This window comes from Prenolepis imparis, unplaced genomic scaffold (genome assembly GCF_030444845.1).
Source record: "Prenolepis imparis isolate NDT839.2.m4 unplaced genomic scaffold, iyPreImpa1.0 SCAF_1, whole genome shotgun sequence".
Classification (NCBI taxonomy): Eukaryota; Metazoa; Arthropoda; class Insecta; order Hymenoptera; family Formicidae; genus Prenolepis; species Prenolepis imparis.
The window spans coordinates 11,114,939-11,141,586 of NW_028141159.1; the positions used below are offsets into that span (position 1 = coordinate 11,114,939).

The 26,648-nt window shown below is 35.7% G+C and overlaps 2 protein-coding genes across 8 annotated transcripts in view; one reads left to right on the forward strand and one right to left on the reverse strand.

Moving 5' to 3' along the window:
- Window positions 1-26,648, reverse strand: part of LOC145934352 (latrophilin Cirl) — a 425,698-nt gene that overhangs the window by 77,469 nt on the left and 321,581 nt on the right. The window lies entirely within an intron of this gene.
- Window positions 1-26,648, forward strand: part of LOC145944350 (uncharacterized) — a 367,235-nt gene that overhangs the window by 17,294 nt on the left and 323,293 nt on the right. Inside the window, exon 3 of the mRNA XM_083052625.1 lies at window positions 2,143-2,203. Coding sequence (XP_082908751.1) covers window positions 2,143-2,203 — 61 coding nt within the window. The remainder of the gene's footprint in view (window positions 1-2,142; window positions 2,204-26,648) is intronic.

A 26,648-nucleotide genomic window follows, 5' to 3' on the forward strand; every position in this document is an offset into this window, starting at 1 on the left:
ATAATTCCTTGGTTCTTTCTATTCTTTCTCTCAACTTTCTAAAAAGATCGTTTAGGGTAGTCGCTTCCGGAACGATGGCTGCTATGATCGATGGGGCCCCTGGTGATATATAATAATGATATGAGAATAGACGTAGACGTGGTCTACGAGGACGATGAGCGCTAGTATATTCTGGGAAAGAGATGAGAAGAAATTGGCGAGATGCGAATATAAATATGCAGACGAGAGAGAAAAAGACGAAGAAATAAGTGCTAAGAAAAAATATAATATCATATAAGTATAGATATTTTTCTAAATAAAAATATTATGGAAAAAAAAGATAAGAGATCTCGAAATCACAAAGATAAAGTTAAAATTTTGATATTAAATTGAATATTAAATTGAAAAAAATATGAGCAAAAAAAGAATACAAGAAAATAAAGAAAACGAAAAGACTTCAGAAAAAGAGATGAATTTAAGTATAAAGATAACAAAATTATTAAGGTTAGGCTCAAGAAAGAAAAGAAGTGAAAACAGACGAAGAGAAGAGTCGGAAATGAAAATCGCGAAAGAAGAGAAAAAAGAAAGAGCAAGAGAGAATGCGAGAAAGAGAGAGAGCCCGAGTTTGGAAGAGATGTATGAAAAACACGAAAAGATGTAAAAGCTACGGAGGGAAAAAGACAAATTTAAATAAGAAGAAAAGAAAGCGGGAAAGAGAAAGAGAAAGAGAGAGAGAGAGAGAGAGAGAGAGAGAGAGAGAGAGAGAGAGAGAGAGAAGGAGAGAAATCCCAACGCAATCAAAAGTCTGACAATGGCGCGCGCGGAAAAACTTTTCGCCTCGCAGGGCCATCACAGAGATTCCGACAAGCGAGAGAATATAAGGGGGATAGAAGCAGAAGAGGAAGAAGGCGTATGAGGAAGGAAGACTCGGAGGAAAAGATCGAGGTAGGAGTGGAGAAGAAGGCCTGAAACTGCTAGCCGATATTTCATCCGGGGAACAAGCCAGATAACAGCGCGGGCACGCCCTCCCTTTACGTACAACCCCCTCCCTCCTTCGCAACCCTGTCCTACTCTCTTCCACCTCGCCATCCGTTTTCCGCTCTCTTCGTCGTACTCTCTTCAGCATTGTACGAGCCACACTGGCGAGAGAGCTCTGCCCGCAACAGACTCGCGCTCGTTTTAAAATATTATCCGCCGCCACCCCCTTACACTCGCCGTTACACCCATTTCGGAGAGAGCGCGCACCCCGAAGAGAGCGGGGCGGCCAACTCCCAACGAGATACCACCAGCTCGAACCCTCGTCGGGATTACGTCCCCCCGACGCGACGTCGCGCGCTCAACGTCAGAGACAAATTTTATCCTCGTTCAGCTTCGTGTTTACGCATGGATCAAATAGACCAAGTTGACAAATTTTTAGGAAAACAGTACATATACATTGTAAATCCAGCATAATTTAGAAAAAAATAGTTGATTATCGGTATAATACTGATGAAAAATTTAATTTTTGGAATCTAATCTCTTAATATTTTAATATACGAAACATCCTATACATGACGATATATTTTCATGTACCAGCATTTCGAATTATTTTAAAAAATACAGAAAATATTTTTGTGTGTTAACTCTAAAAATGATATACATTGAGAATTTATTAGTTACTATTTATTCTACTAGAACAACACAAGCGCGCGCCATTCTTCGGTTTTATGTTTAAAAAAATGATATTTAAAAAAAATAATATAAAGTTTGTTTAAACTCGATTAATATTTTTTCACAGAAATTAGCAGATTAAAGCGTTAATTCGCTAATTATTAAATTTAAAATTTTTAAATAATATGTTAAAAAATTAAAATAGTAATATGTTGTAAATAATGTTACAATATCTTATTCTCGATTAATATTTTTTGACAGAAATCAGCTGATAATTGTCAAAAATATTAATCGAGTTTAAAGTATTATAATATATTATTTAAAACATATTATTATTTTAAAAATTAATTAGCATATTAACGCTTTAATCAGCTGATTTCTGTCAAAAATATTAATAAAGCAAAAATTTGTTAATTAAATATTCTAGCTTACATATTTATATTTATATTGTGTATGTTATAATGCAAAATAATAAGATTATTCTAATATATGTATGTATTTTATTTGTTACAGGTAGCATTGCGATACACAGTGCGATTCACGCGTCGTGTCGGGAGTGCCGTGTAAAGTATCGGTGAGTGAGAAATTGTTTATTTTATAACATTTTTATAGCGGTTATGGGGGTGTATATAATATGTTGAAAATATTAAAATAATAATATGTTATAATATTTTATCCACGATTAATATTTTTTGACAAAAATCAGCTGATAATTGTCAAAAATATTAATCGAATTTAAAATATTATAACATCTGTTTCTAAAAAAGGCATGTTAATTGTAAGTCGATTTTCGCAATTATTGTTGCATCTTTTTCGCGATGCTGATTGACTGTTCGTATTGTGTGTTATATTCGTAGCATCGAGAGGCTGTCATCGCGAGGGTTAGTAGTTTAACAGTTTGTTCAAAATAAAAATAAATAAAATAATAATATCAGTTTTAAAATGTTGTAATACTATCAAACTGTTAACCCTCGCGATGACAGCCTCTCGATGCTACGAATATAACGTACAACGCGAATCTTAACAGCCAATGAGCATCACGGAAAAACGACAACAATAAACTTCGATATGCGAGTATCGACTTTACATATCTTTTTTAGAAAAGGACAAAGAAAGAAAAAGAATGGATGTTTTTGTTATCATAACGCGAGATATTAAACTGCCTCTGCTTCTGTCTTGCGCGATAAATCGTCGATTTAAAAATGCGTTGACATGAATTTGAGAAAATGGATAAAACCGTTTCTTGCTGTTCCCTCCCTAACTGAACTACGTGGAATATCGTTTCGATGCTTTCACATTTTCAAGAAACGTCACAATTTTCTCCAGTAACCGGCAAGGGCGGAAAAAGAGCCGCGCGAGAGAAATTTTCGCCTTTAACCCTGTTCTCCATCCCTTCTTCGTCGAAGGGTGGCGTAGAGCTCGCGACACGGCCATGACGTGTTTAATGCGTTCCGTGTGATTTAGGGGCGGCGCAGAGACTGCAGATGTTGGGGTTTGTGCCAGCTTTTAATTTGGAGATTCATAATTTATATGGGGCGTATAATGTGCGTGGGCGCACGCACATTATTCTTGAATCTCGCTTAAATGTGTATGTGTATATGTAAATCTCTTTTCCTGATTAGATATTCCAAATTCAATAAAAGTTTTATCTTTAATTATAATTCTGATCTTTAAAGATAAACTCAACTATAATGAATTGCTAAACAAAAATACTGAAATTTGATGGGAAGTGCAATTACGTTAAAACATTTAAAGGAGATAATTCACAAGGATAAAGCAACGAAGTCATTAGTCAATTATCAAAAGCATTCAACGATTAATTATCAAATTTACGTGCCTTTAGATTATTTAAAATCACTTACGTAATCATTAGAAAGTATTTTGAGAGTAGTATATAGGTACCTCAAATATATATTGGCTTGTAGAATTTTCAATCAGAATTGTGCGATGAATGAAAAGAAGTAAACTAACGAGCTTTCGATGTGATTTTAACTCTTTTTTTATACTTCTTTATACTTATCCTTTCCCTCGAGCGGATATAATTTTGAAAGCTGTTTTTATCGGAAGTCATGTAAGAAGGCGAAAGCAGAAAGAGGAAGAGCGTGGAAATAAAGGCCTACGGAATAAGGAGAGAAATGATTGAAGGATTAAAAAAAAATCGTCGGATTTTTACTTAAGTCTGTAAAAATAAAACGATTTCTATCGAGACCGGAAAGTCATACATGTGTAGTTGTATTCGTAATCACGCTCGGAAACGACGAATAAATTCCTCTCGACGTGATTCCTCCTCGCTTTTTTGCGGTATGAAAATATTTTACTCCGATAAAATATAATTCCGGTATTTATGCGACTTCGGAGTCGGTCGCTACAACAGATTACAGGTCGCCGCCGCGATTTTCACGCTTTCGCACGCAGAGCAACGGATCGAGTACATCACGCACATGCGTGCATGCATGCACCGTGACGGACAGATCGGCGACGGGTAAAAGAAGGCGGAGAGAACCCACATATACATGCACAAATGATCCATACACACACATGCACACTCGCAAAAAAATCGAGTAAGAATAAGCTTTGCTACAAAGTCGCTGCACTTATCACTCTCGAGTTCCTCGTGAAATTTCTCTAACTCTATTTCATATTATATATATGATCATTCATGTTATTTATTTTATTCTTATTTTACTTATTATAAAATCAGTGATAATATTGTATCAAATATGTGACAAAGATTCATTTTAAAACAATTAACTTTCCGATATATTCAAACTTTAATTTTTTTTTTCTTATCTTTTTCATGATTACTCAAAAATGCATATTCCAGAATAATATAAAAATATGAAATGATTGATTTGGATAGATTATTCATTTTTTTCTCTAATTGTGAAAAACAAAATGAAAGATAGAGCTGACATCTTTTTTAACCTATTGTAAAATGTAACGCCTTTTATTTACCGATAGTTTAAATTGACGCCATTATAATAATCATACCTCCCACATTTAACCATAGTTGTTGAGAGTTAAAAACTTTTAATTGGCAATTTTCCGTCAGTAGCAGGTTGAGCACCGCTGACGTGTGTCCGCGTACGTTCGTACACTATATAAAAGAGTCAAAGTCCGGCTTTCGAATCTAAGTTATCCGATTAAGCGTGACATCCGTGCAATCTACTTCGGTGCACCATACCGAGCCCTCGAAACTTCCATCCAGGGCGGTTCTCTCTTTCCGTCCCGCGCGGCTTCTTCTCCATCTCGCCACCATGATTTGAGCTCCCGTCCCCCGCAATTCTCCTTAAAGCCGCTGAAAATCTCCTCGTATCTTCCACGGAGAGCAGTCAGATTGCCGGACCCGTGTGTTCGCGTAAGTAAGACGGGCGTGACAAAGCGACCGCCATGACGCCTGCGGAAGCGTCGAAATACTAGAGATCGATTTCGATTAAATACCGGATTTCGCCTGCAACCGAAGCTTGATTTCTGTCATTTCTTATACACCTGATTTAGCTCAATATATTTAGTTTCTTAAATATTTTAGTGAAGAATATTTTTTGACCCATTTTTTATATTCGTGCCATGTATTTCGGAATCGGTCCACATTTCTTTCTCAAATTTTTTCTTCTCAAGAGCATTATTTATTCTATTGAAACAAATATTGACATATCAATGAAAATATATTTCCATAACATATTTATTGACTTCAGGTATATTAGAAAAAATGTTGAAAATATCAAATCTTCAATATTGAGAGGAAAATTTAAACATCTGCATTAGTATGATAGAGCAAAAAAGATAACCGTTTAATTGTTTTGAGCAGCATTATTCCTAAAAATTAAGAAAATGTCTTTATCCATTATTTTGTTAAATGTTGCATATATTGAATCAATAATAATCGATATCGAACGACAGATATCGTCTCGCAAACGTCGTCTCTCGCATGCTATCGAGAACGAAAGAGGTATAGGCCGGTGTCGGATGAAAGGGGGAGTCGAAAAATGAACGACGATCGCGATGACGAGATGGAAACGAGCGGCCGGGACTGCGTATCTCATGAACAACATAGTGCACTCACCGGGCGAGTCTCCCGATAACAGACGCGCTGCCCGTTATATTACCGGGGCCATAATTATTATTTGTAAGCCTTCTTCGCGTGCCTCCTTTTCCTATCTCTCTCTCGCGAGGACCCTCCCACCCTGTCGTTCTTCTCGAAGTCTCGAAATGGGTCTCCTGTTTATCGAGACGAGAGTGGTCCCGGTTTCGACGAGACATCCGTAACTAATGACCCTGATAGCCGACCCAGCTCTCTTTCTCTTTCTCTCTCATTCTTTGCTCCGAGAGGTCTCTCTTCGGATTCTCTCACTCCCGCACGAGCACGATTCCTCGTTCATTGTGTCTTCCAAGGTTAAGAATGCCTGGCGAACCCTGGGAGTTACTTAATTAATTTTCCGTTTCGACCTGGGGAGAGAATCGAAAAGCTCGTTATCTCGACTTATTATTCCTCGCATCCTCGCTGTCGCTCTCTCACCTCTCCCTCTCCTCACTTGCTCTTCCCCTGCTCGCCGTCTTATCCTTCATCCCCTTTCTTCGTCGTCTTTCAGTCTCGCCGTCAGGTACGAGGTCCGGGTATTCTTCGATCCCGTGACGTGAATAAATAATACGCGTGACGGCCCACAAAGGGCCACCGACTCTTTATTCACGGCGGGATGTGGCCTATAATCGGAGAATTTGTCGGAGCTATGCTGTCTATCGGGCCACTCGAGCGGGTTGATAGCATTAATTGAAGAATACAGATCGCGTACAATAATGTGCCGCAACTGATCTGTTAAAATGTATACTGAAACATTATTTTTTTGATGCGTTTCATGGTTCCATAAGTTATGAGACAAACGACCTGTAAATAATGACAAAGGGAAAAGGGACCCATTTAAAGTTTAGGATTTATAGCAAAATAAATCAAGGCTAATATTTTGCGAAGTGTTTAAACGTATAAATCATTGACTTAGCCTTTTTTAAAAGGCAAAAAAGTTATAAAAGATTTTATGATATTATTTTCGTAAAGAAATTTATAAATTAATTATAATAAAACGAAAAAAACTCTGATATATAAATACAAAAATTCAGATAAAGAAATGGGCTAATAAGAGATGCGAAAAATAGATACAACAAAAACTTGTTTTAAAATCTTTTTTATTAAACATTTCGGTCTTTCCTCTGAATCGAAAATTTTTAATTATATTTTTAAACACACTGAGAGAAATTACAAAACTTGCTTGCAGTTTTTCTGATTTTTTTTCTCTAAAACTAGCTCGTTGTATTTTGTTAATTTCTCCCAATTTTGACACGTAGTTTTTTTGCCCAGATTTCTAACAAATTTTCTGAAAAACGTCCCAAAAAATGTATTGTTTCGCGTCGCGCTCGAAACTGTTTTAATTCGTGAATTATTCGTTTGGCACGCGCGAGCTTTTTTCGTTTCGACTGATTTCGAGCACGAAATCCAATGGTCGGAGCTATACAAAGTTGTCATCGGCACAAAGTATCACCGCTTTGGTGAACATGCAGCCACTGGACATGCAGATCCGTTGATCCGAAGCGGAAAAGTTTTCTTTTTTAGTACCGCTCGTGAACGCGACAGAAATACGACATGAACGATATTCTCGCCCTAATTCGCTACGTTTGCCAGATTAGAGCCGAGGAAGCTCACAAGCATAAATCCGGTACGAACATCGTATATTCATTTGAATAATCAAACGCTTACCAGAAAATAGCGCTTGAGATCTTCCATCAATACGGTTTTAAAATCATGAAATAGATGATGTAAATCAAACTATTATAAGTCAGTATATGCATAATAGACTAGGTTTAAGATGATTAATAAAATGAAATAAATTAATTTGACACGTCACTAAAATAATAAAAGTAAGTAATGCGAGTCTTTTATGCAGAACATGCCGAGAATATTTTAAAATATTTTGTGTATAATTATTAAAAACAAAAATTTCAGATATATAATCTCAAAATAGTTAAATTTACGATTTTTCATTCTTTAAATACTCATGTTTTTTAAACGTCAAATTATTCCGAGATGCAATTATTCGTAATTACGGCGCGGTATGAACGCGAAACGAACGTTCTATCATAAGATACTTTCGCGAGCTTTCAAGCGATCATTTTGGAGAAATTCTAAAAGCTTCTTGAAAGCCGAGCGACGAGAAAGAAATTCCTCCATCATTCAATGGATGGCACGGAACAAATCGGAATGGGAAACATCGAGATCGCGGCGAGATCGACCTCGTTTTGAGCTCGCTGTAGAATTTTCATTATGAATAAAAAGCTACGACTATCTGATAGCAGAAACGCATGAAAAGATGATGAACAGAACCAAGAAACTACTCCGCATTGGAAGCAACTGCACGTCTTCGTCGCATACAAATTTCGAGATGACTGACATCGATATCTAGGAAGTCTAGACAGTTTTATTGAATTTTTAATAAAAGCAGTTGTGCAATTTTGCATACATGAATGATGCATTTTTAAATAGTTTATTCGATAAAAATTCAGATTTTTCGACTGCTTTAATTTATACAACTGAATTATTTTGTAGATATACAAATTTTTAACTATACAATTAAATTTTTAAACAGTAAAAAGTAGAATATTTTAAATTTTTCTAATGCACAGTTCGATATCTTTACTTATACATCTTTACTTTCATAAACTTTACTTTAGCAGTTCAGGACATAAATATTTCAATTTGAGCACATTTGCAGCTTGGAAGATTTAAGCCTCTGAATACTAAAATTCTCAAATATATCTCAAGAGTCAAGTTTTGGAACTTTTTTATCGAGCACATGTTTTAAAGATTATGGAAATTTGATGCATGAGTTTTTTCAAGAAAACGAAGAGAAGGTACACGTTAGTTTTTAGTTATTTTTATTCAAATTAATTTTTTTAAATTAATGTCTTAAAATAATCCGGGCGTAATTTTATTTATTTGTTTATGATCCTCTTACTGATTTCTACATGGCTTAATTTTTCGAAATACGCGTGTCGCAATTTTCCTATTAAATTTCAAAGAATTCAGTGGCCATAATAAATTGAGACTCGCTCCTGCAAACCAAGTGTCCGCGTAACCAAGTGGTCGCGAGCGAATTATGAATAATGCAATCCTTCGGAAAGTACGCAATTAACGGATGATTGCAACTGTAACGGCGCAATTATCATGCACACGGAAATAAAATTATTCTCACGGCGCGCGGCGCGCCATTGTGCGCGCTCGCTGCACTTTAAGCGCACCATTTCCCTGCGAGAGCGTAATTGCTCCTTTTTTCTTTTCCCTTGCGCCGGAACCCTTCGGCTCGTTAGTCCACTGAAAGAAGCCGGGAGTGCTTGGGCGCTTTGTAAGACGAGCGATGGACCGTAAAGTCCCTCGGATCCCGATCGACGCACGCTTTCGCCGATTCATTCCGTTCGTCGTCCCGCTCTCGTTGAAGAAATTCCCGAAGGAATTTCCTCTTCTTCGGTATTCACCCCTTTTCGTTCACTCCCTTTTTAAATACGCTCCGGAATTTTCAGCGAGGACGATCGCCCTCGCAGCTCCCTTCGCGTTACGAAAATATAGTCTCTCGCGGAGATCGCTCGCGGTCTTGTTAATTGATTGCCATTTTTGCATCGTTAGAAATTTAACGAAATATGCGGCAAATAAAACATTCGATAATTCGAGTTTTTCGAACGTTGGAATATATATCTTGATGATATATATCTATATGTGTGCAGAGAATTAAAATGTAATAATAAAATACATAAATATCCAAATATTTAAAATTGAAATTTTATAATATCTATCTGAAACATGTCAATTGGTTTTAAAGTTTCCGTAAATAAAAATTCCATTGTCCTATTCCGCATTTTTCGTGTGGAAACGCGTCCTATGAATACGATTCGGGAAAGCGGCAGAGAACGAGAAGTATGAAATATTATTACGTTAAAATATGCGATACATTCGTTTCATTACTTGAATCAGCAATGCATCTCGAGGTCGTAGATGTCAGAGTATTAAATTCCTGTAATCCTTCCAGGACACGGGACACTAGAACACATTTGAGATACCGATAGCGCAAGCGCGACGCAGTGTCAAGGAGATACGCCCTGCGGGTAGCAACACGCACACATACAATACAATACAATATATACACGGTGCACCGAGATTTGATACTGATTCGTTGCGAATGTCCTGCGAGAGCCATTGTCCGCCGAGAATAACGCGCGAGATTCGATACCGATTCCGCGATATCGGGGATCGATGAGAAATATGCGCGCTGATTTGCGATGCGACACGAAAAGCCGGCGATAAAGGTCGATAATGATAACAAAAAAAAGAGAGGGAGAGAGAGAGAGAAAGAGAGAGGCAAAATTTATCGCGTGAAGAATGGAGCGAATTTTTCTGCGTTTCGCTATTGTATTTCGATTATTATTGTTTGTCCGGAAGCAAAGAGGTATTTATGCGATATAACTTTAAACGGCCGTGTATCCCTGCAAAAAATACTGCTGACCCAGCAAAGAGATAAACTTGGAAATTTTTGTTCGAGATTTTATGAGAATAGAATTAAAAAATAAAAATTAATTGTTTGTGGGAGGTATTTGATAAAATATACAAAATTACACTAAATATTTCAGCACTAATTTTCTCCAGAATAAAAAGATTTTTGTAATAAAATCGTAAAGGCATTCATTATAAAAAATTATGATGCTATTGGAAAAAATTAATTATTAATCTCTTATATATTAATGAGTAAAAAACTCATCATGTATATTATATATTGGTCAATGAAATCATAAAATAAGAAACCATGCTTTCAATGACATTTCCGAGACATATTCTGCCCTTATAATAGTTAATATAAATGATATCAATTCCTTTTTTTCTGGATGACTGAATTAATGAGCCCCGATGTGCTTACGTGAATTCAGTCAGTGAAGGTGGAATGAATGCGAAATGAAATTTAGCGAGAGTCGTGCGGACGAAGAGTAGGGGCGGTCGTAGAAACATCGAATCGCGTGTTGTCGGGCTGGTGCGTCTAAATGCTCCAAGTATGCGCCTAATGCCAGACCACGGAGCCTTAATCATCCTATGCAAATCACAGAGCGGCCCGCGGCCACATTCGTATAATCAATAGTCTAAAGTCGCAATCGATGCCGAAACGAGCCGTACTCACGCATTTTCTGAGCGTACTCTAATTTTCTCTGCGCTCCCCGATCTTCTTTTTTTTTTTTCTTATTTAAAGAAAAAGACGTTCATAGACCGTAACTTAGCTGTAGCAATGCGGAAATGTCGAATAGATATATATTTACTCTTTGCAGTAAATGCTGTGCTTCGGAAGTACATTAATATATATATTTACTTCTAAATGATAATTTAAAAAGTATACTAACAATAGGATGCACTGAAATTCGTTTACAATTTTTTTATTGTATTATTCTTTACAGACGACTTGGGTCAAACAATAAAGTTAAAAAACATTAATGTTTATTTTGTATTCTTAAAAAAATTAATCTATATAATAATGCGTATGAATGAAATATAATCACGCCGTGACAATCTGCCAAAACATATTTACGAGCTGTCGTTTATAAGTCGGTCGGGATCGCGACACAAAAACGCGGTCGTCGGCCTTGTCGAAACGATGCTCGCTCGCAATATCTCGTCTTCGTGTGTCGAGTGAGGGATAAAGGGGACGATGAGATGGACCAAGGAGAAGAAGAGACGGGGAAGAGACGTATTCTCGCGTCCGAGGAGACTTCTAGTCAGCGAGAGCGAGAGCGGCCTTTGTCGCATAATGGATGACTTCCTAACGACACTTTAAGATAGTTACCCTCGCGTCGTCGTCCGGCGTTTTTCTCCCTCGAAGTAACAACGCTACCCGCTCGATTCGCCTCGAAGAAAGACGGAGAAAGTGAAAAATAATAGATTTTTTGGTAGACCCAAAAACCGCCGCTAAACGACTTAAACATGCGACGCCATTAGAGATCTTAGGGTATATGATAGCGATGATAGCAATGGACCACAGCTGCACGTTAGGTACCTTGATATTCCTGTAATCTAGATTATAGACTTCTGGACATCCGGAAGAGACACTAGGCGATCAATCAGTTGGCTCGGAGTTTGATATCTTTCGAGATATATTAGATTTCTTTTATATAAGAATTTGTATAAATTGGATTTTATGAGGAAAAACATTTTGTGATATAGCAAAGAAGAAAATAAGAGAACTCGGCATTTCTCTCATGATTACTTTATTCTCAAAAATAAATTTAAGATTTAAAATTATTTAAAAAATTACTAGAGATATTGATGTCTATATATTTACACTTTTTGCACATTAAAATCAAAGTACTAATAGAACTAATAATTGGCTTTAAATTTCATACAAAATGTTGCATCCATCATTATCAATATCAGCGATATGTTACGTGTGATAAAACTCGCGATACTCGGCATGAGTTGGAGACGCTTTACGTCGTGTGGGCGCCATGCAAGCGCCATGTCGCTTTTGCAAGCATTGTTTTCGCTGTACGGCATCTCGGAAATCTCGGACGACGAAAGTTTGCCGTCCAGGTGGTTTCGCCGCGCGAGTCGACGACGCGTTACGGTATTATATATAAAGTCTCTCCTCGGGAAAAGTTATGGTCCCCGCGCGGGGTTTCTCGCCAGAATACAAAGAGGCGGCACGATCCTTCATTCTCTGCACAATGCACCGGAGCACCGCGGCGTCTCGGCTAGACTGCACTTTGAAACACTCTCGAAACTTGGTAATTGCATCAAATCTGACTTATATTTATCAGTGCCCGGGATCTTAGCTTCGCGCGCGAGATGCGACGTCACAAATTTCGCGCGACTCGACGAGCGTTAAGTTCCACTACTCAAGTACAAGAATCTTCAACAAGCGTGTCCTCGTTACAGTGAAAGGTCATCTTAAAATTTCTAAATTAATTATTTTACTGTATTAAAATTTCTGTTATTCATATTAATCTATGCGCACTTCAAATATACAATGTTTTAATATATATTAGCAGAAGACGACTCTCTCGCGGAGCATAATAAATGAAAATGCAATATTATATATTAATGCATTTTATATTTTCATGAGATTTAATCTTAGTGCTTTAAATAAATAGCGCAGCGATGCTCAAATCAATTAAGGAGAGAAAAATTTGTATTTATTTATATTTATTCTCCTAGATTTCTCGCGACGTATTTGAATCGAGTCTGTAATTGTAATAATCTGTATAGGAAAAATCGACATTTTAATTGATGATAAGATAAACTATCGAAATTATCAAGTTTCGCGCGGAATGAATTTTTGATTTCATAACGATTCGATTGCCGGTATCGTTCCTCATCCTTACTATTATCCTCTCTATCCAAGAAAATTCGCTACGACGAGTCAATCACGCTGGAAAACTGTTTTTCCCCTCTTCGTGTCGTGCTTTCTTGCTTCGTCGACAATAGCTCGAGCCAATTTACCTGCCAAACTCCATCATCGACGCTTTTATTAGCAGGACATTCGGTGTAGTCGCGGTCGATATCGCCGGATATCGATTTCAAATTAGCTAGATTGCCCACCACACTTGCATACCGGAACGATGAACGTCGATCAAAAAAGAAATGGATACAAAAATAAGTAGACGCAATATTTTCGGAAGAAATTTGAATCTTATAGAAATCTTCTGATAGAGACACAACAAATTCAAACATCTTAATTTATATAGTTAATAATATAATTAAAAAATATAGTTAATAAAAAATGTAAGTGACGCATTATTTACACTATTTAAATAGCACAATATGTAGATATGCACACAATCATATATTTTTCACAATTATTATTTTACAAAAGAATTTTTACTTCAAAAATTTCGACGAAATCTAGGTGAAATTGAAAAGCGGTTCAAATTGGCTGTCATAAAAATAATAAAATACTTTCGTAGAACTCGTAATCTGTCCGCCTCTGGTATCTTGTGGGAGGCAAAAATAAATTCGTAAGAAAGGGGGATTACTCTCGCGCGACAAAATTGCACGGCTGGTTCTAAATTAACCGTCGGTGTTGGACGCAGGGAGAAAAGTGGGTGGACCTTATCGCTTCGATAGCACGGCGCAGGGAGCTTTTAATCCGGTAAGAGTGCGATAAAATTGCGCAATAGCGGTCGATTATATCGCCGCGTATTATTAGGAGCGAGTGCGGGCGCGAGTCGCCGCGAAATTGCAAGGCGCGCCCCGAATCGGATATTAAGCGATCTCGCGCAGGCGAGTTTCGGTGCATCGATGGTTGGGAACTTTTAATCCGCAGGTGGAATGCAAATTTCGGTCGAAAATACGAGCGGAGAAAAATTGATCGCGGCCACATTTTGCACACGCCAAGATGGCTGAAATCGCGCTTGTAAACAGATATAGTAAATGCATGACTTTGATATTTTGTCATATAAAAAATATAGTTTTATATGATAACAAAACAAGGAAAAAATGATAAAATGATAAATACAACAATAATTTATTTATTTTTTAATTGAGAAAAATGAACCAAAGATAATACCGCGTTGATAAGCTGCAACAAAGTTACAAAGAACAACTGAACTGGCCGTTGTATAGGTAATAAGAGGTATTGGTAATAAGACCCCTTTATACATGCGAAGCGTGTAGATCCCGTATGATTAGCAACAATGCGGTGTGAGAAAATGTAGAAGATATTACAGTTCATGTTGTTAGTTACAGAAACTTTGAATAAAACATTCTCTCTCTTTTTCTTTCTTTTTCTCACTCTCTGTCATGCAGCAAAGTTGCAAAACCTGCTTCTACATTAGCCCCTGCATTAAGTAATGAAATGTTCTCGGAAATACGTATTGAAATCTCTTAATTCGATCACAGAAATTAATTGAAGATTTTCGTTTGTGCGTAATATAGAATTATATAAAATCCATAAATAAAAAAATGTTTGAAGCTCCCGGCAGAATGAAAATCGGTTTTCAGTATGTCGACTTGATAAAGCTATATTTTCAATTAAATTATAAATTCTGAAAATAAATGATTTACATTGCAAATGGTCGCAGAATAAATCGTAATAAATGCAATAAACATTTTGCAGGTGTATGTTAGCAATTGAACTTAGGAATTGAGAGCTAAAATTAATTAATCTAACAAAAGAAATTCTCAAAATGACTTACAATTAGATCGCTTACATTAAGAGTTTCCGCCGTATTTATTATATAACATATCCGTTATAAATATTAAATAAAAATCGATATAAAAATATTGAATATTACATGAGTTCTAATTAAATTAAATAATTATAATTTAGTTCACACATTAGTTGTTATTATTAGTTCATTAGTTATTTATACAAAATTGACATTTTAATAATATATAAGTACATATTGATATATTTGCATAAGTACGCAAAATTTATATTTGATAGATATCAATTGGATACCAACTTTTTAAAATTATTGTCTTCAATTTTCATTGTTATTATTTTTTAGTATATTTGAATTATTATAGTATTGAAGAATTATATAAAGTTTTATCAACTATGAAAATCAATAGATATATTGATGCAGTACGTAGAAATCGGCATTTCTTCATTCTATGATCACGTACGAAGGTAAAAACCTCCACCCTTCGGAATGGAGTAGTAAAAAATGGATGGAATTGCATAGAGGTGTCTAATTATTAGTTCGTGCGAGGGTGCGGCGCCAGATCGAATCGACGTGCATGTACGAGCGCAATAACGTGTCTTCTGTATAGTCTGTCGGTATAGGGCGTAACCTACGCGTGCACAAGCACACACACACACACACACGAACAGGCTTCTTTTTAACCCTAATAATACATATGCGTCGTTGTTAATTGCTAGCAACAACGATAATCGTTTCCAAGGGAAGCTTTTTACTTTTTACAGTTTTTTTAGTCCTTTGTCTATATTTATTGTGGAGTTGATCTTTTACGCAATTAAGAAATTTATTTATATAAATTTATTATATTCTAATTATTTTTATATCTTTGATTTCATGTATTTCTATATATGTATTTATATTAAATAAATTATATTATATAAAAATATTTATATATAATCTTGGGTTTTGCGCTATATAAGATGAAGGGAGGAGATATTATAAAAAAAATTCAAAATATATTTTTTATGAGAGTTTGATAAAAGTTCACGATTTTATTGTATATATAATTCTATTAATTTTTAATTTTACTCATTAAGTTGTCATATAATCTAATTTCAAGAATATTAGAGTTGTTTTCAAGATTGGCAGCATTAAAATAATTAACATTTGATTGAGATTTTTTATACTTAACAAAATCGGCACAATATTCGGGATCTCTCTTGAAACCGTTGTAAAATGTTTGTAACTCACCGTGCGCTAAAGCTTCTTCCGTAGAAGTTGATTAATTTAAGAGCATCCGGAGCCGCGTAAAAAATTATGGAGTGCCGCGGCGGTACATCGTCGATGCGGCGTAATGTACGATCGCGTGCGCCTCTAAAGTATCGTAAAACTTACAAGGCGGAAGTTTGCTGGAACGCCGCAAGTGCTTGACGATCTCTCGAATTTCCGATTGCCGGAGAGAAATGGAGTGGTTCTTCGGAACTTTTTGAACACGACGAGCAGCGATGATTGATTTTACTCTCAATCATCGCGCGACCAAACATTGTGTTTCGCGGATCGAACAGTTTATCTCGACAGTGATATATTCCGAATTTTGAAGATCTCGTCATTATTGGCGCATATCGTGTCAATTCGCGCTCGTATCGTGCCGCGTTTGAATTCATCCTGTTTCAGAGCTTGACCTACGCAACTGCCGCAATAAACGATTCGATTAGTTATCGCTACGCACGTGATTTATAATCCGCGGCAAAAGCGAAGAGCGATTGCATCGCGCAATTTATCGATTACATAACATTCGAAAAGGTTAAGTAGATTCCCGCGACCATAATTCTCGTGAATGCCATTTACTATTAACGATCATGCGTAATTTCATTCGCGATGCTTGTGACAGTAAATTCTACAGGATTATGGTCAAAGAGAGAGATTTTAATGATAATAATTGCAATGTACATAGAATACATAGAATAACAGTACAGAGATTTCGTTAAATTTACACAAAATCTTAAAAGAGCTTTTCCTAGCAAACTTGAAGATGTTATATAACGATGTACGATGATTAAATGAATGATATTTTATTTCACAGCATTTGAATTTTTCATGTTATACTTCTACACGTACAAACTACTTTTAATAAATACTTCTACAATTCAATCTCAGGTTATAAAATTATATTAAAACAAAAGTTATAATTTCAAATTAATAAAGAATAAGATTTGTTCTACATATCAACACCGCGAGACTTTTTATTCGTTGAAGTTTTTTAATGTATTATAAACATAGGATCATATCTAGCTATCTATAACATACTAATTATTCTACCGTTATTAAAAATGATTCAATAAATTAAATTGGGAATTAAACTTTAAAAATCTTTCCGAATCATAAATCTTTTGCAATTTCTGTCTGAAGTCTGTAAAAAATCTGGAACTTGAAAAGAAAGAAGAACAAGAAACAAGGAATTTAATGTGCTTTGCATACGAATACGAATACGAGAATATGGTTTAAGGAACATTAAAACCGCAATTATGCTATTTTATGGTGCCCCTTCTTTTACGACCTTTGCACAGCATCCCAACCTTTTCCTTTTTCTCTCACCCTTTAAAACGCCGGTTGCATATACGCATCTTGTGCGCCCTGAGGAACTGCTATAGTGGTTTGATATAATTGCACGTCGTGCAAGGGAGAGAGAGAAAGAGAGAAAAACGCGCCGGAAAAGCTACTTTCTTCTCAGTAACGCCCCTCGGAACCGACGATTTCCGGAAAAAGTGTGTTGAGAAAAGAGAGAAATCCTTTTCTTTATATCTCAGAACTGAGATAATCCCGACCTTTCATGGTTTATTTCTATGGTAGTGATCACTGTATATCTTACACAAATTTTTAACAAAAAGATATAAATAGAAAGTATACGATTATAATGTAGAAAAATTATTTTTTTAATGCAAATATAATTTATATAAATTATAAAAATTAAGAAATACATTTCACAAGGGATAAATTCAATTCTTATTATTGAACTGCTCTTTCACTTTTCGCGTATGATGTGATTTTTTTATTAAATATCTCGAGAAATGAATGCGATTTAGATTCATGGCGCAGAAAACTATGCATTTGCGCTTTGCGAACAGCTCCACAAAGTACATCGCGAACAAACAAACCGCCTCATTCCACTCGCCTCCCCTTTCTCTCCGCAGTAGGAATCCTTTTCGCAAACATTAAGACGATGACACGCTCGCAGCTACGTGCCGAGTTGTGTGTGGTCTTTGCTTTATTTTCTGCTAATATTAATTTCCGCGCAGAAGAACTTCCCGGTGCGCGCTAGTCGGGAATTTTTCAGGGAGCTTAAGGGTACGCGTCACGTATTCCGGCCATCTCGCCGCCTCACGTTTGTTTCTTCAGCGTGTTTATCCTGTCCAGCCGGCATCTATTTGCATGTAGGAATAAATGCAAATAGCATCGCGCGCGAAATAACGAATGCACTCGCGAGAAGCGACGCGCGCTAAATAAGAAGTCGCGGATGCCTGTGTTTTTCGCTACCGCCACGCCGGTTTTCGTCTGCACAATCGCGACTGTTCCCGCTATCTTTAATATGACGGCCAACATGGCTAATTATGCATATTTTGTACGGAGCGAGAATTACGCGAAATAGTCTCGCGCGTTTTCAACGTATTACGCACCGAAACATTTGCATTCGTTATGTATTAATGCTAATGATGTTTAATCCATGTAAATTTTATTTTTCTAACAATGCATACTTATCCAATGAGAAGAAAAAAAAACTTAGTATAATTGCAAGCTTTTGAAAAAATCATTAGTTTAATAGATAAAAATAGCATTGTGCTTGTCTGTGCAACGTTAAAAAATCTAAATTGCTTCGAAATAAAATATTAGATACGGAATAAATAGATATACATATTTATCTTTTTTCAAATATGTCCTTATATTTTAAAAGCTAAGATTAAAAGTAATTTATTTTGCAAAAATTGTCCGAAAGAAAAATCGCGACTTTTTAAAAATACACTTTGTTCTCGGTGCAGTGGGACCTTGGCACGACTTTTTTTCAAGCTATTCTTTTTTCTTAAAGCCTTGACCGTCTCGCGCGCTAGGTAGGATGCAGTTAGGTAGTCCTGGCGAACAAGGCCTTCCGGTTGCCTTCGGCTTGTCGTACATTTATAAAGTGCGCAACAAGGAGATTCTACTTTCGATCCTAGACTGGCTGCGGAGATATTCATTCTTTAACTTCTGTTTATATATATCGTGTATTACATAAAAGAATATTACTAAATTGTATAAATATATATTCAGAAAAAATATGAAAAGTTTAAAAAAAATATATAAAATATATATATAAGTCAAATCTTTTCGAAAGAATTCTAAAGAATCTTTTTAACATGTAAAATAAATTTCATTATTTTCATATTTATCTTTTACATTTAATATTTTATTTTTAAAAACATGAAAATAATATAATTATATTTCTAAATCTCTCTCTCTCTCTCTCTCGCAAAAATAAATGTAACACATATTAAGAGCTTTTCTTTCTCTCTCACTCTCTCTCTTTGTTAAAATGTTTAAATGTAAATATTAAAAAAAAAAGGATAATATATAGGAGAATAAATTATTTGAACAAAATAATTTGAATAAAAAAATTATTTGAATAAAAACATTGATGAGCGATCACATTCGTTACCTGTATAAAAATATTTTATCGCAGCGATTATTATTTTCCGCATTCCTATGTAGTTAACACTTATTAATCCTGATTAATCGCGCGATTAATCACTCCGCATTCCACGAATGACTCTGATCCCAGTGTATCGTCGGCGTTTCGTTGCAGGGATGTCGCGACGGATGTGCATCGCCATCGATAAAATCACCTTATATACACACGCCCATTACGGCTTCTGTGAATATCTCTTCTCGCATGTGTGCGTACGTACACGCATAGCACCTACACGCATTCCATACTACTTACGCAAGACGACATTATCCCCTTGCGAGAGAGAGTTGTACGAAATTTACAAAACCTCGTAATGCGCTTGACGAAGGAGAATGAATGTTTCCGTTACATGGAATGCCTCGAATTTATTACTATATTCCCTTCCAAGCAATGTTCCAATTGTTAATAAAAGAAAATAGTAATTGAAACTATTAAAATAATTACACAAAGTAACAATATATTTTTTACTTGCACGAGAGAATAAAAGAAAAGAATTGAATCTATTTAATTTTGACAATATTCCAAGACTAATATATACGTAATCAATAATTAATTTTACTTTTTTAATTATTTTCGAAATTACTTAGATGGAATTTTATTTATTCAAACATATAGTTTCTTTAAATATTCGTAATATAATATCTCGTATTATCTATTTTCCATCGACTCCGATATGATTGCATTATTCTCACTGATTATTACGACACGCATCGTTTATCCGCTTACGATTCATCGAAATTGACAGCGTGCGATAAAAAACAACTTTCAGCATTGCGTTAATTTGAACGAATATTTTTCGCAATCGACAAGAGCTGCGTTTTTAAAAATAACCCCGTTGTTCGAACCGCTTCTGTTGGCTGCTCGATGCAACACTTCATGCAACTGCAACGTGCGCATGCAACGTCGAATCTATTCAACCATTGTATGGGCGTAACGTAAAAATATCCTTTTAATAGAACGATCTATTTGTAATTCCAAATGGATATACCATTCCGAATTCGTTTATATGTATAATATATATGTTTTTCATTTAAATTTTTTCGCATCTGTATGCGTTGCACATTATCAGCTCTCTTTGTTTTGCCTTTTACTTTAAATAAAATTTATTTTAAAGCTTATTTTTTACCTACATTTTTTTATATTCTACATTTATTATTGAAAAAATTCGTATTAATATTTTCACTTTATATATTATATGCTTATGATTCAGTAATGTAACAATTTTCTTTTTAAAACCGGATAGAGTGTTATTAATAAATGATACTTTTAATCGCTTTTGTGATAAAATAGAAACCTTTTATATAAAAACAACATGCTGTTTGAAAATATTAGAAAAATTCCATTTTTAATTTTTAGCATTAAATGTTTTAGTAATTAAGATTTTAATTAAATCTCGCTTAATATAAAGTGCAGCTTAAACTAACTGGAGACAAAACAAAGTTTCCTTATTCAATTACTCTTTTGACGTTGTAATTTCCAACGTTAGGTAACTTCATAATTAAGTGTCTCATCAAATTTTCCCTAACAAAAAATTATATTTCATAGTTGAAGAAAGGCGCCGTAGTTTCGAGACACTGTGTATAGGTATACGATGAATTTCTTTTAAATAACGGAATACTATATATTCTCGTAATTAACTCAACCTTTTTTTATTCCGATTATTAACTTCCAATACGATTATGATAAGAAAAATCGAATCTTGAGACGCATCCGAGAATAGAGGCGGGCGTATGATGCACTCGACGATACGCTCGGCGGAACAAAGCGCAGCGTGGCGATAAAAATATGATCCTCCGACGAGATGACTCAATCGAATCGATCGGGGCGCTTTTGCGCTCGAGTTGACTCGCTTCTCGCGTAGACGAGACGAGACGAGACGGATGACTCGTGCTCACTTTCATAGATGTATTCGCCAAGAGAAACAGATGGTACACGGAGGCAAAGACCTCTATGTACCTACCTACCTATCTACCTACCTACCTACCTACCTATCTACCTACCGTGATTTTCCGAATCGTCAGAAGGGTGTGAAGCATGCATAATGCATCGCGGCTATTATGCGAGGGCGTGGACAGCCTCAGGCCCTATCATTACAGATGTATCTATGTATGCAAACGAATGGAACGCTCCCATTCCTCTCCCCCTTCCCGTTCGTTTTAATCTTGATTGGTGACCCATATATGGAATTTTCGGCGAATTCGATAACGTATGAGAGCAATCGACACGTGTTTTCCTCATGCAATCTTCATATTCATGCTATTTCTATAGATACGTTAAAAATTAAGTATATCTCGTTATACTTTCAGCGTCACGATAAGGACACACGATTTCTTTATTGTCTGTTTTCAGAACTGATTGCTTTCTCTTTTCGTTGTTCGATCAATTTGGAGATGATTTTCTTTTTGATATGTTTAATAAGATACTATCGTTTGTTCTAGTTTTTATATAATTTTCAATAGTTTGATAATTAAATATCTGCAAACAACTATTTCAAAAATTAGTTAAAAGTTAGTTTTATTTGAAATTAATTAAAAAATAAATCTACAAATTTATATTCTGTACAACCATTGTATCCTAAACCGCGATATTAAACTATAAAAAATTCGCGCTATTTTCTGTTTATTGTACAAATAATAGGAAACTTCGATTTTGTCGCTCGTTAAAGACGGCTGTATAAGGAACGCTGAATAGTTTACGTGGGAGAACGTTTTACGATCGCATTCTCGCAGAAATATGCTCATGCAGGACACATTCACAACTCGTGGTTCGGATTTTCATGTACGCGCATTAGGTGAGCGTAAAGTTCGCGGATTCGTGAGTTTATACATGAATAGCTGCGCGCAAATCTGATGTAGCCAAAATTTTCGGACGGTATCATCAACGGGAGATGTCCGCTCGTAACGCGAAATCATTAGAAAATCCACCGTTAATTTATTTAGCTTTCGCCATTATCGGAGCTGCTATAAAACGAGACCGGCGAAACAATGACGCACGATAACGATGTACTGTAATAAAGTTAGCTTCTGGAATATAGGATACTCGTCAAGCGTTCTATGCTTAAAGCACAGTGCATTAAACAAAAGATACCATGAGACTATTAGACCTTGTATATGATATTCGTAATTCTTTGTAGCAAAGTAGTTGTTGCATACCATGACATATAATTGAAAGTTATATTTAGAAAAAAATTGTCTATATATATTACACATAATAAAAATGCGAAAAACGATTAAAGCTTCTATAAAAAAAAATTAACACAAAATAACTAAAAAATAAAATTTGAATTGACAATTTGAACATTTTAAGATTCTTTAAATCAACAATCTTTCTTTTGAGAAAGAGATGCTGATATCGTAACACTAAATTAAAAGTAAGAACATATCGCATATTTGTTTGAAAGTAGATTACTGTTTTTCGTCATTTAATCCACAGTGCTAAAAATTTTCAAATTTAACAAAAGTAAGCGCGAATACGGTGCATTATTTCTAAATCACTTTAATCAGTAGAATTAACACGTCCCACTCCAATATTGACGGATGCATTCGAGCGATGTGTTTTTCGTGTGGTGCGCCGTGTCGCATATTACGTGGCGAAATAATTCATAAATTTCTGAGTACGGTTAAGCGCAGCCGCGAATCGATGCTCGAAGCGCAATGACCGTTCGTCATCGAAATGAGCGCGACGCTCCAGAGCGCGGTCGGTGAATAATTTGAGTCCATATGTAGCGCGATGGAAGTGCATGTTCGGAGAATTGTGTGGGATTAAGAGATACAGAGAAGTATGAGGCCGCGGTAATCAAATAAAAGTCGAAATTAATATTACGATGTAATGCTTTATTGGGACTATGATATCTCGTTTAATTCTGGACTTATGCAATGATATGTTAATGTCACGTATCCTCATAAATATATAAATTATACATTATTACCATAATAATTATTTTAATAGATAGTTTTAATACTGTGAATAATTCTTGAGATATCAGACAATTATTATATATTTAAGGGTAAATTATTTATATATTAAAAAAGATATTTTATAGATATATATTTATATAAGACTTTTCAAAATTTGCATTAATCGCATTTAGCTAATAGCATCGAAAATGTATCATTACGTACCCCGACACGACGAAAATCTACGAACACGAAATCGCTAACGAAGCTCGACTGCTTCATGGTGATTTGATTTCATTGGAATGAAGCTGACCGCTCGTATCGACAACAAAGTTACCACGTGTGTTGACTGCGAAGTTACACGCTGCCGAGTATACACCTATACTAAATCCCGAAGAAATACGATCGCGTAATTCCTGTTGACTTTTCAATTTTTTAGGGCGTAGGCTGAAGGTCCTCTTTCGCGTCCTCGTCGGCGAATCGGGTTCCATTAGCGCGATTACCGCGATTCATATTGAGATTCGGTCGCGGCCGATCGTCGTGCCGTCTCGCAAATAATTTATGCGATCACGTCGGGAGAGAAGAGCGAACCAGAATCTCTTCTCTTTCTCTCTTTCCCTCTCTTCCTCCTCTTCTTGTTTTCTCAATGCATCTCTCTCTTGCTCGTTTTGCTTTTATTCAACCCAGAGTCACGGACGCGCCAAGGCGAAGAGACTCTCCCTCTCTCTCTTTTGCGATTTAATTAGCGCGCGGATTAAGCACCGACGTACCGATGTATACCTCTCACCGCTGCAGAAAAAGCCGTCTGCGAGAACGATCCATGGCGCGAAGAGGGGCGACCTGCTAAATTATGCGCGCGGCCTTTTTCGTCCATCACATTGCGGTTTCCGTGCAACAAAAGTGGCGACTTCTCTCTTTCTCGTCCTCGCGCCGTGAAATTCACGCGACGAACATATTAGTGCTACCTCGCGCATAAACTTAAATAAAAATGCATTATAGCACTAGGTGCAGCCTCCCTCGAGTCCAGCCTGCTATGCGTACTACTATAAACCAGTGTATTACCTTACGGAATATAACACACGCACAGATCGTGTATACATAATCGTTTTAATAATATATTTCTTTATGCAAATCCTCGTGCGATAGCTTTTACTGTGATTTCGCTTCCATGTTCAAGATACACGCTTAAGATACATATAAATTTTAAAGCATCAGGATACGATAGGACGGAAAAAGAAATCTAATTATAAGCGTGATATAAGAAAAGTATAGAATGTGAAAATTATTTTTAACAATTTCGTATGTGTAAATTTTTGTACCAATGGTACATAAAGCTCTTCCTCGATCGTGTTGATTTCAAAGCCACGTCTGGGAATTAAAGCCGACATCAGAGCAGAGCTCAACTCGCGCTGCTCCGACACGGCTAGGCACAATACCGTTCATTAGTAAATATTTTGAACGCCGCGAAAAAGCCGTATCGAAAAATCGTTACGGCTAGCCGCGCGATCGACGGAAAAGCATACGCACCTGCCGCGTATTTCCCGATTAAAATAAAACAAACGAGCTGCGCGGTAGCGATCCGTTCGATATCCTCTAACGAGGATCAGAGTTTCAGCTGGTTACCAATGATATTGGATTTCACGGCGTCCAAAGCCCTCTTCTAATGTAGCGATTTACAAAAAAAAATCTGCCTGATATCCTCACTTTTAGCTGCTACATTTTGCATTGTATAACGATAGATCATTCTACAAATAATAATAAAAATAAAATTATCGCTTAACATAATATGCAAGATAACGTAAAGAAACTGAAAAAAAAATATTTAGATTAATTTTGATTTGAATTTTAAAGTGCTTATGGTGTCAGAATCTTCCTGTTAAACAATGATCTGTTCAACCGTAATTATGCAATAAATAAGTGATTTTAATCATATTAAAATATGCATTAATTTGAATCTTGTTTAAACCTTGTTTAAATTTATCATATATTTCACAAAAGTTGATTTATCCGTTTCGATTTATTAGTTTGTAAATATAAAATATTATATCACAGATTATCCTATATTATGTCAATTAAATTTATACAATGCGATAATACGGTAGCTAAAATGGTTTCTTTGATTTGTTTTTAATTCTTAAAAAATTTTTTTCTATTATTAAAATAAATGAACGTATAAAATATGATAGAAATGACTCTTCAATCTCGAAATTAGGAAGGGAAAGAGTTAACTTGTGAAACATACTTACTCAGATTATCGAGGCCAAACGAAACGTCGCCCTTTAATTCTACGACAAAGGTGTTCACTATTCACCGCGTCATTCTCACGGGATACTCATTCGGCTTTCGAATTCCCCGAGTACGACATCGGCGACAACGTAGTGAATCTATAGTCTAGGTAACCGTAGGGATTAGAGGAGAAACCAGGAAGATGAAAGATAGGCAAAGGGCCAACGGCAGGTTCTCCGGAGTCGGGGGACTGACTAGCGCAATTAAACCCGAAGAATCTTTCCAGAAGATAAGACACGACCGCCTGACCAGTCATGAAAGAGAAAGAGAGAGGGAGAGAAAGAAAGAAAAGACTATTGGGTTCTTCGTGAGATTCGATAAAGAAAAAAAATGTCGCGCGACTCTAGACTTAATTAATAATATTGGCAATTACTGCTATTGGTGCGAAAGTTCGACTTTACGCTTTCCGAAATTTCTAGGACGAAGAAAAACGAAGTAAAAGAGTTTTCCGCTCTTCTATTTTGTTTTTAAGTATATTTTCGCTTTCGAATTTTTGTGGATTTCTTCAATTTCTTTTTTGGTTGTATTTGCGCGAGAGAAAAATTCGAAGTAGAAGATTTTATTAGAAACTAATGAAAGGAAGAATAACTTGTAATATTTAAAAAAGAGAAGAGAACAATAAAATATTACTTTTAATTTCATTTTCACAAAAACTACATATATAATTTTTTTATTGTTTTGAACAAAAGTGTGTGAAAATGTATGTTAGAAACTATTTTAAATTTTAAGATAATATATCAAAAATTAGTGAGTGAGCGAGAGTGAGAGAGAGATCCTACTTTGCATCAAATCTATCTGTAGTTGACAACTGAATGTAAAGAAGTAAAAAATCAATACAAACGTTAGAATATAAAAGAAAATATTAATTTTTAATAATAGATAGATTCTTAAACTCTTTAAACATTATCACAGACTTATCAATCACAAACATTTATCAATGGAATTATATCAAATTTTAATATCTA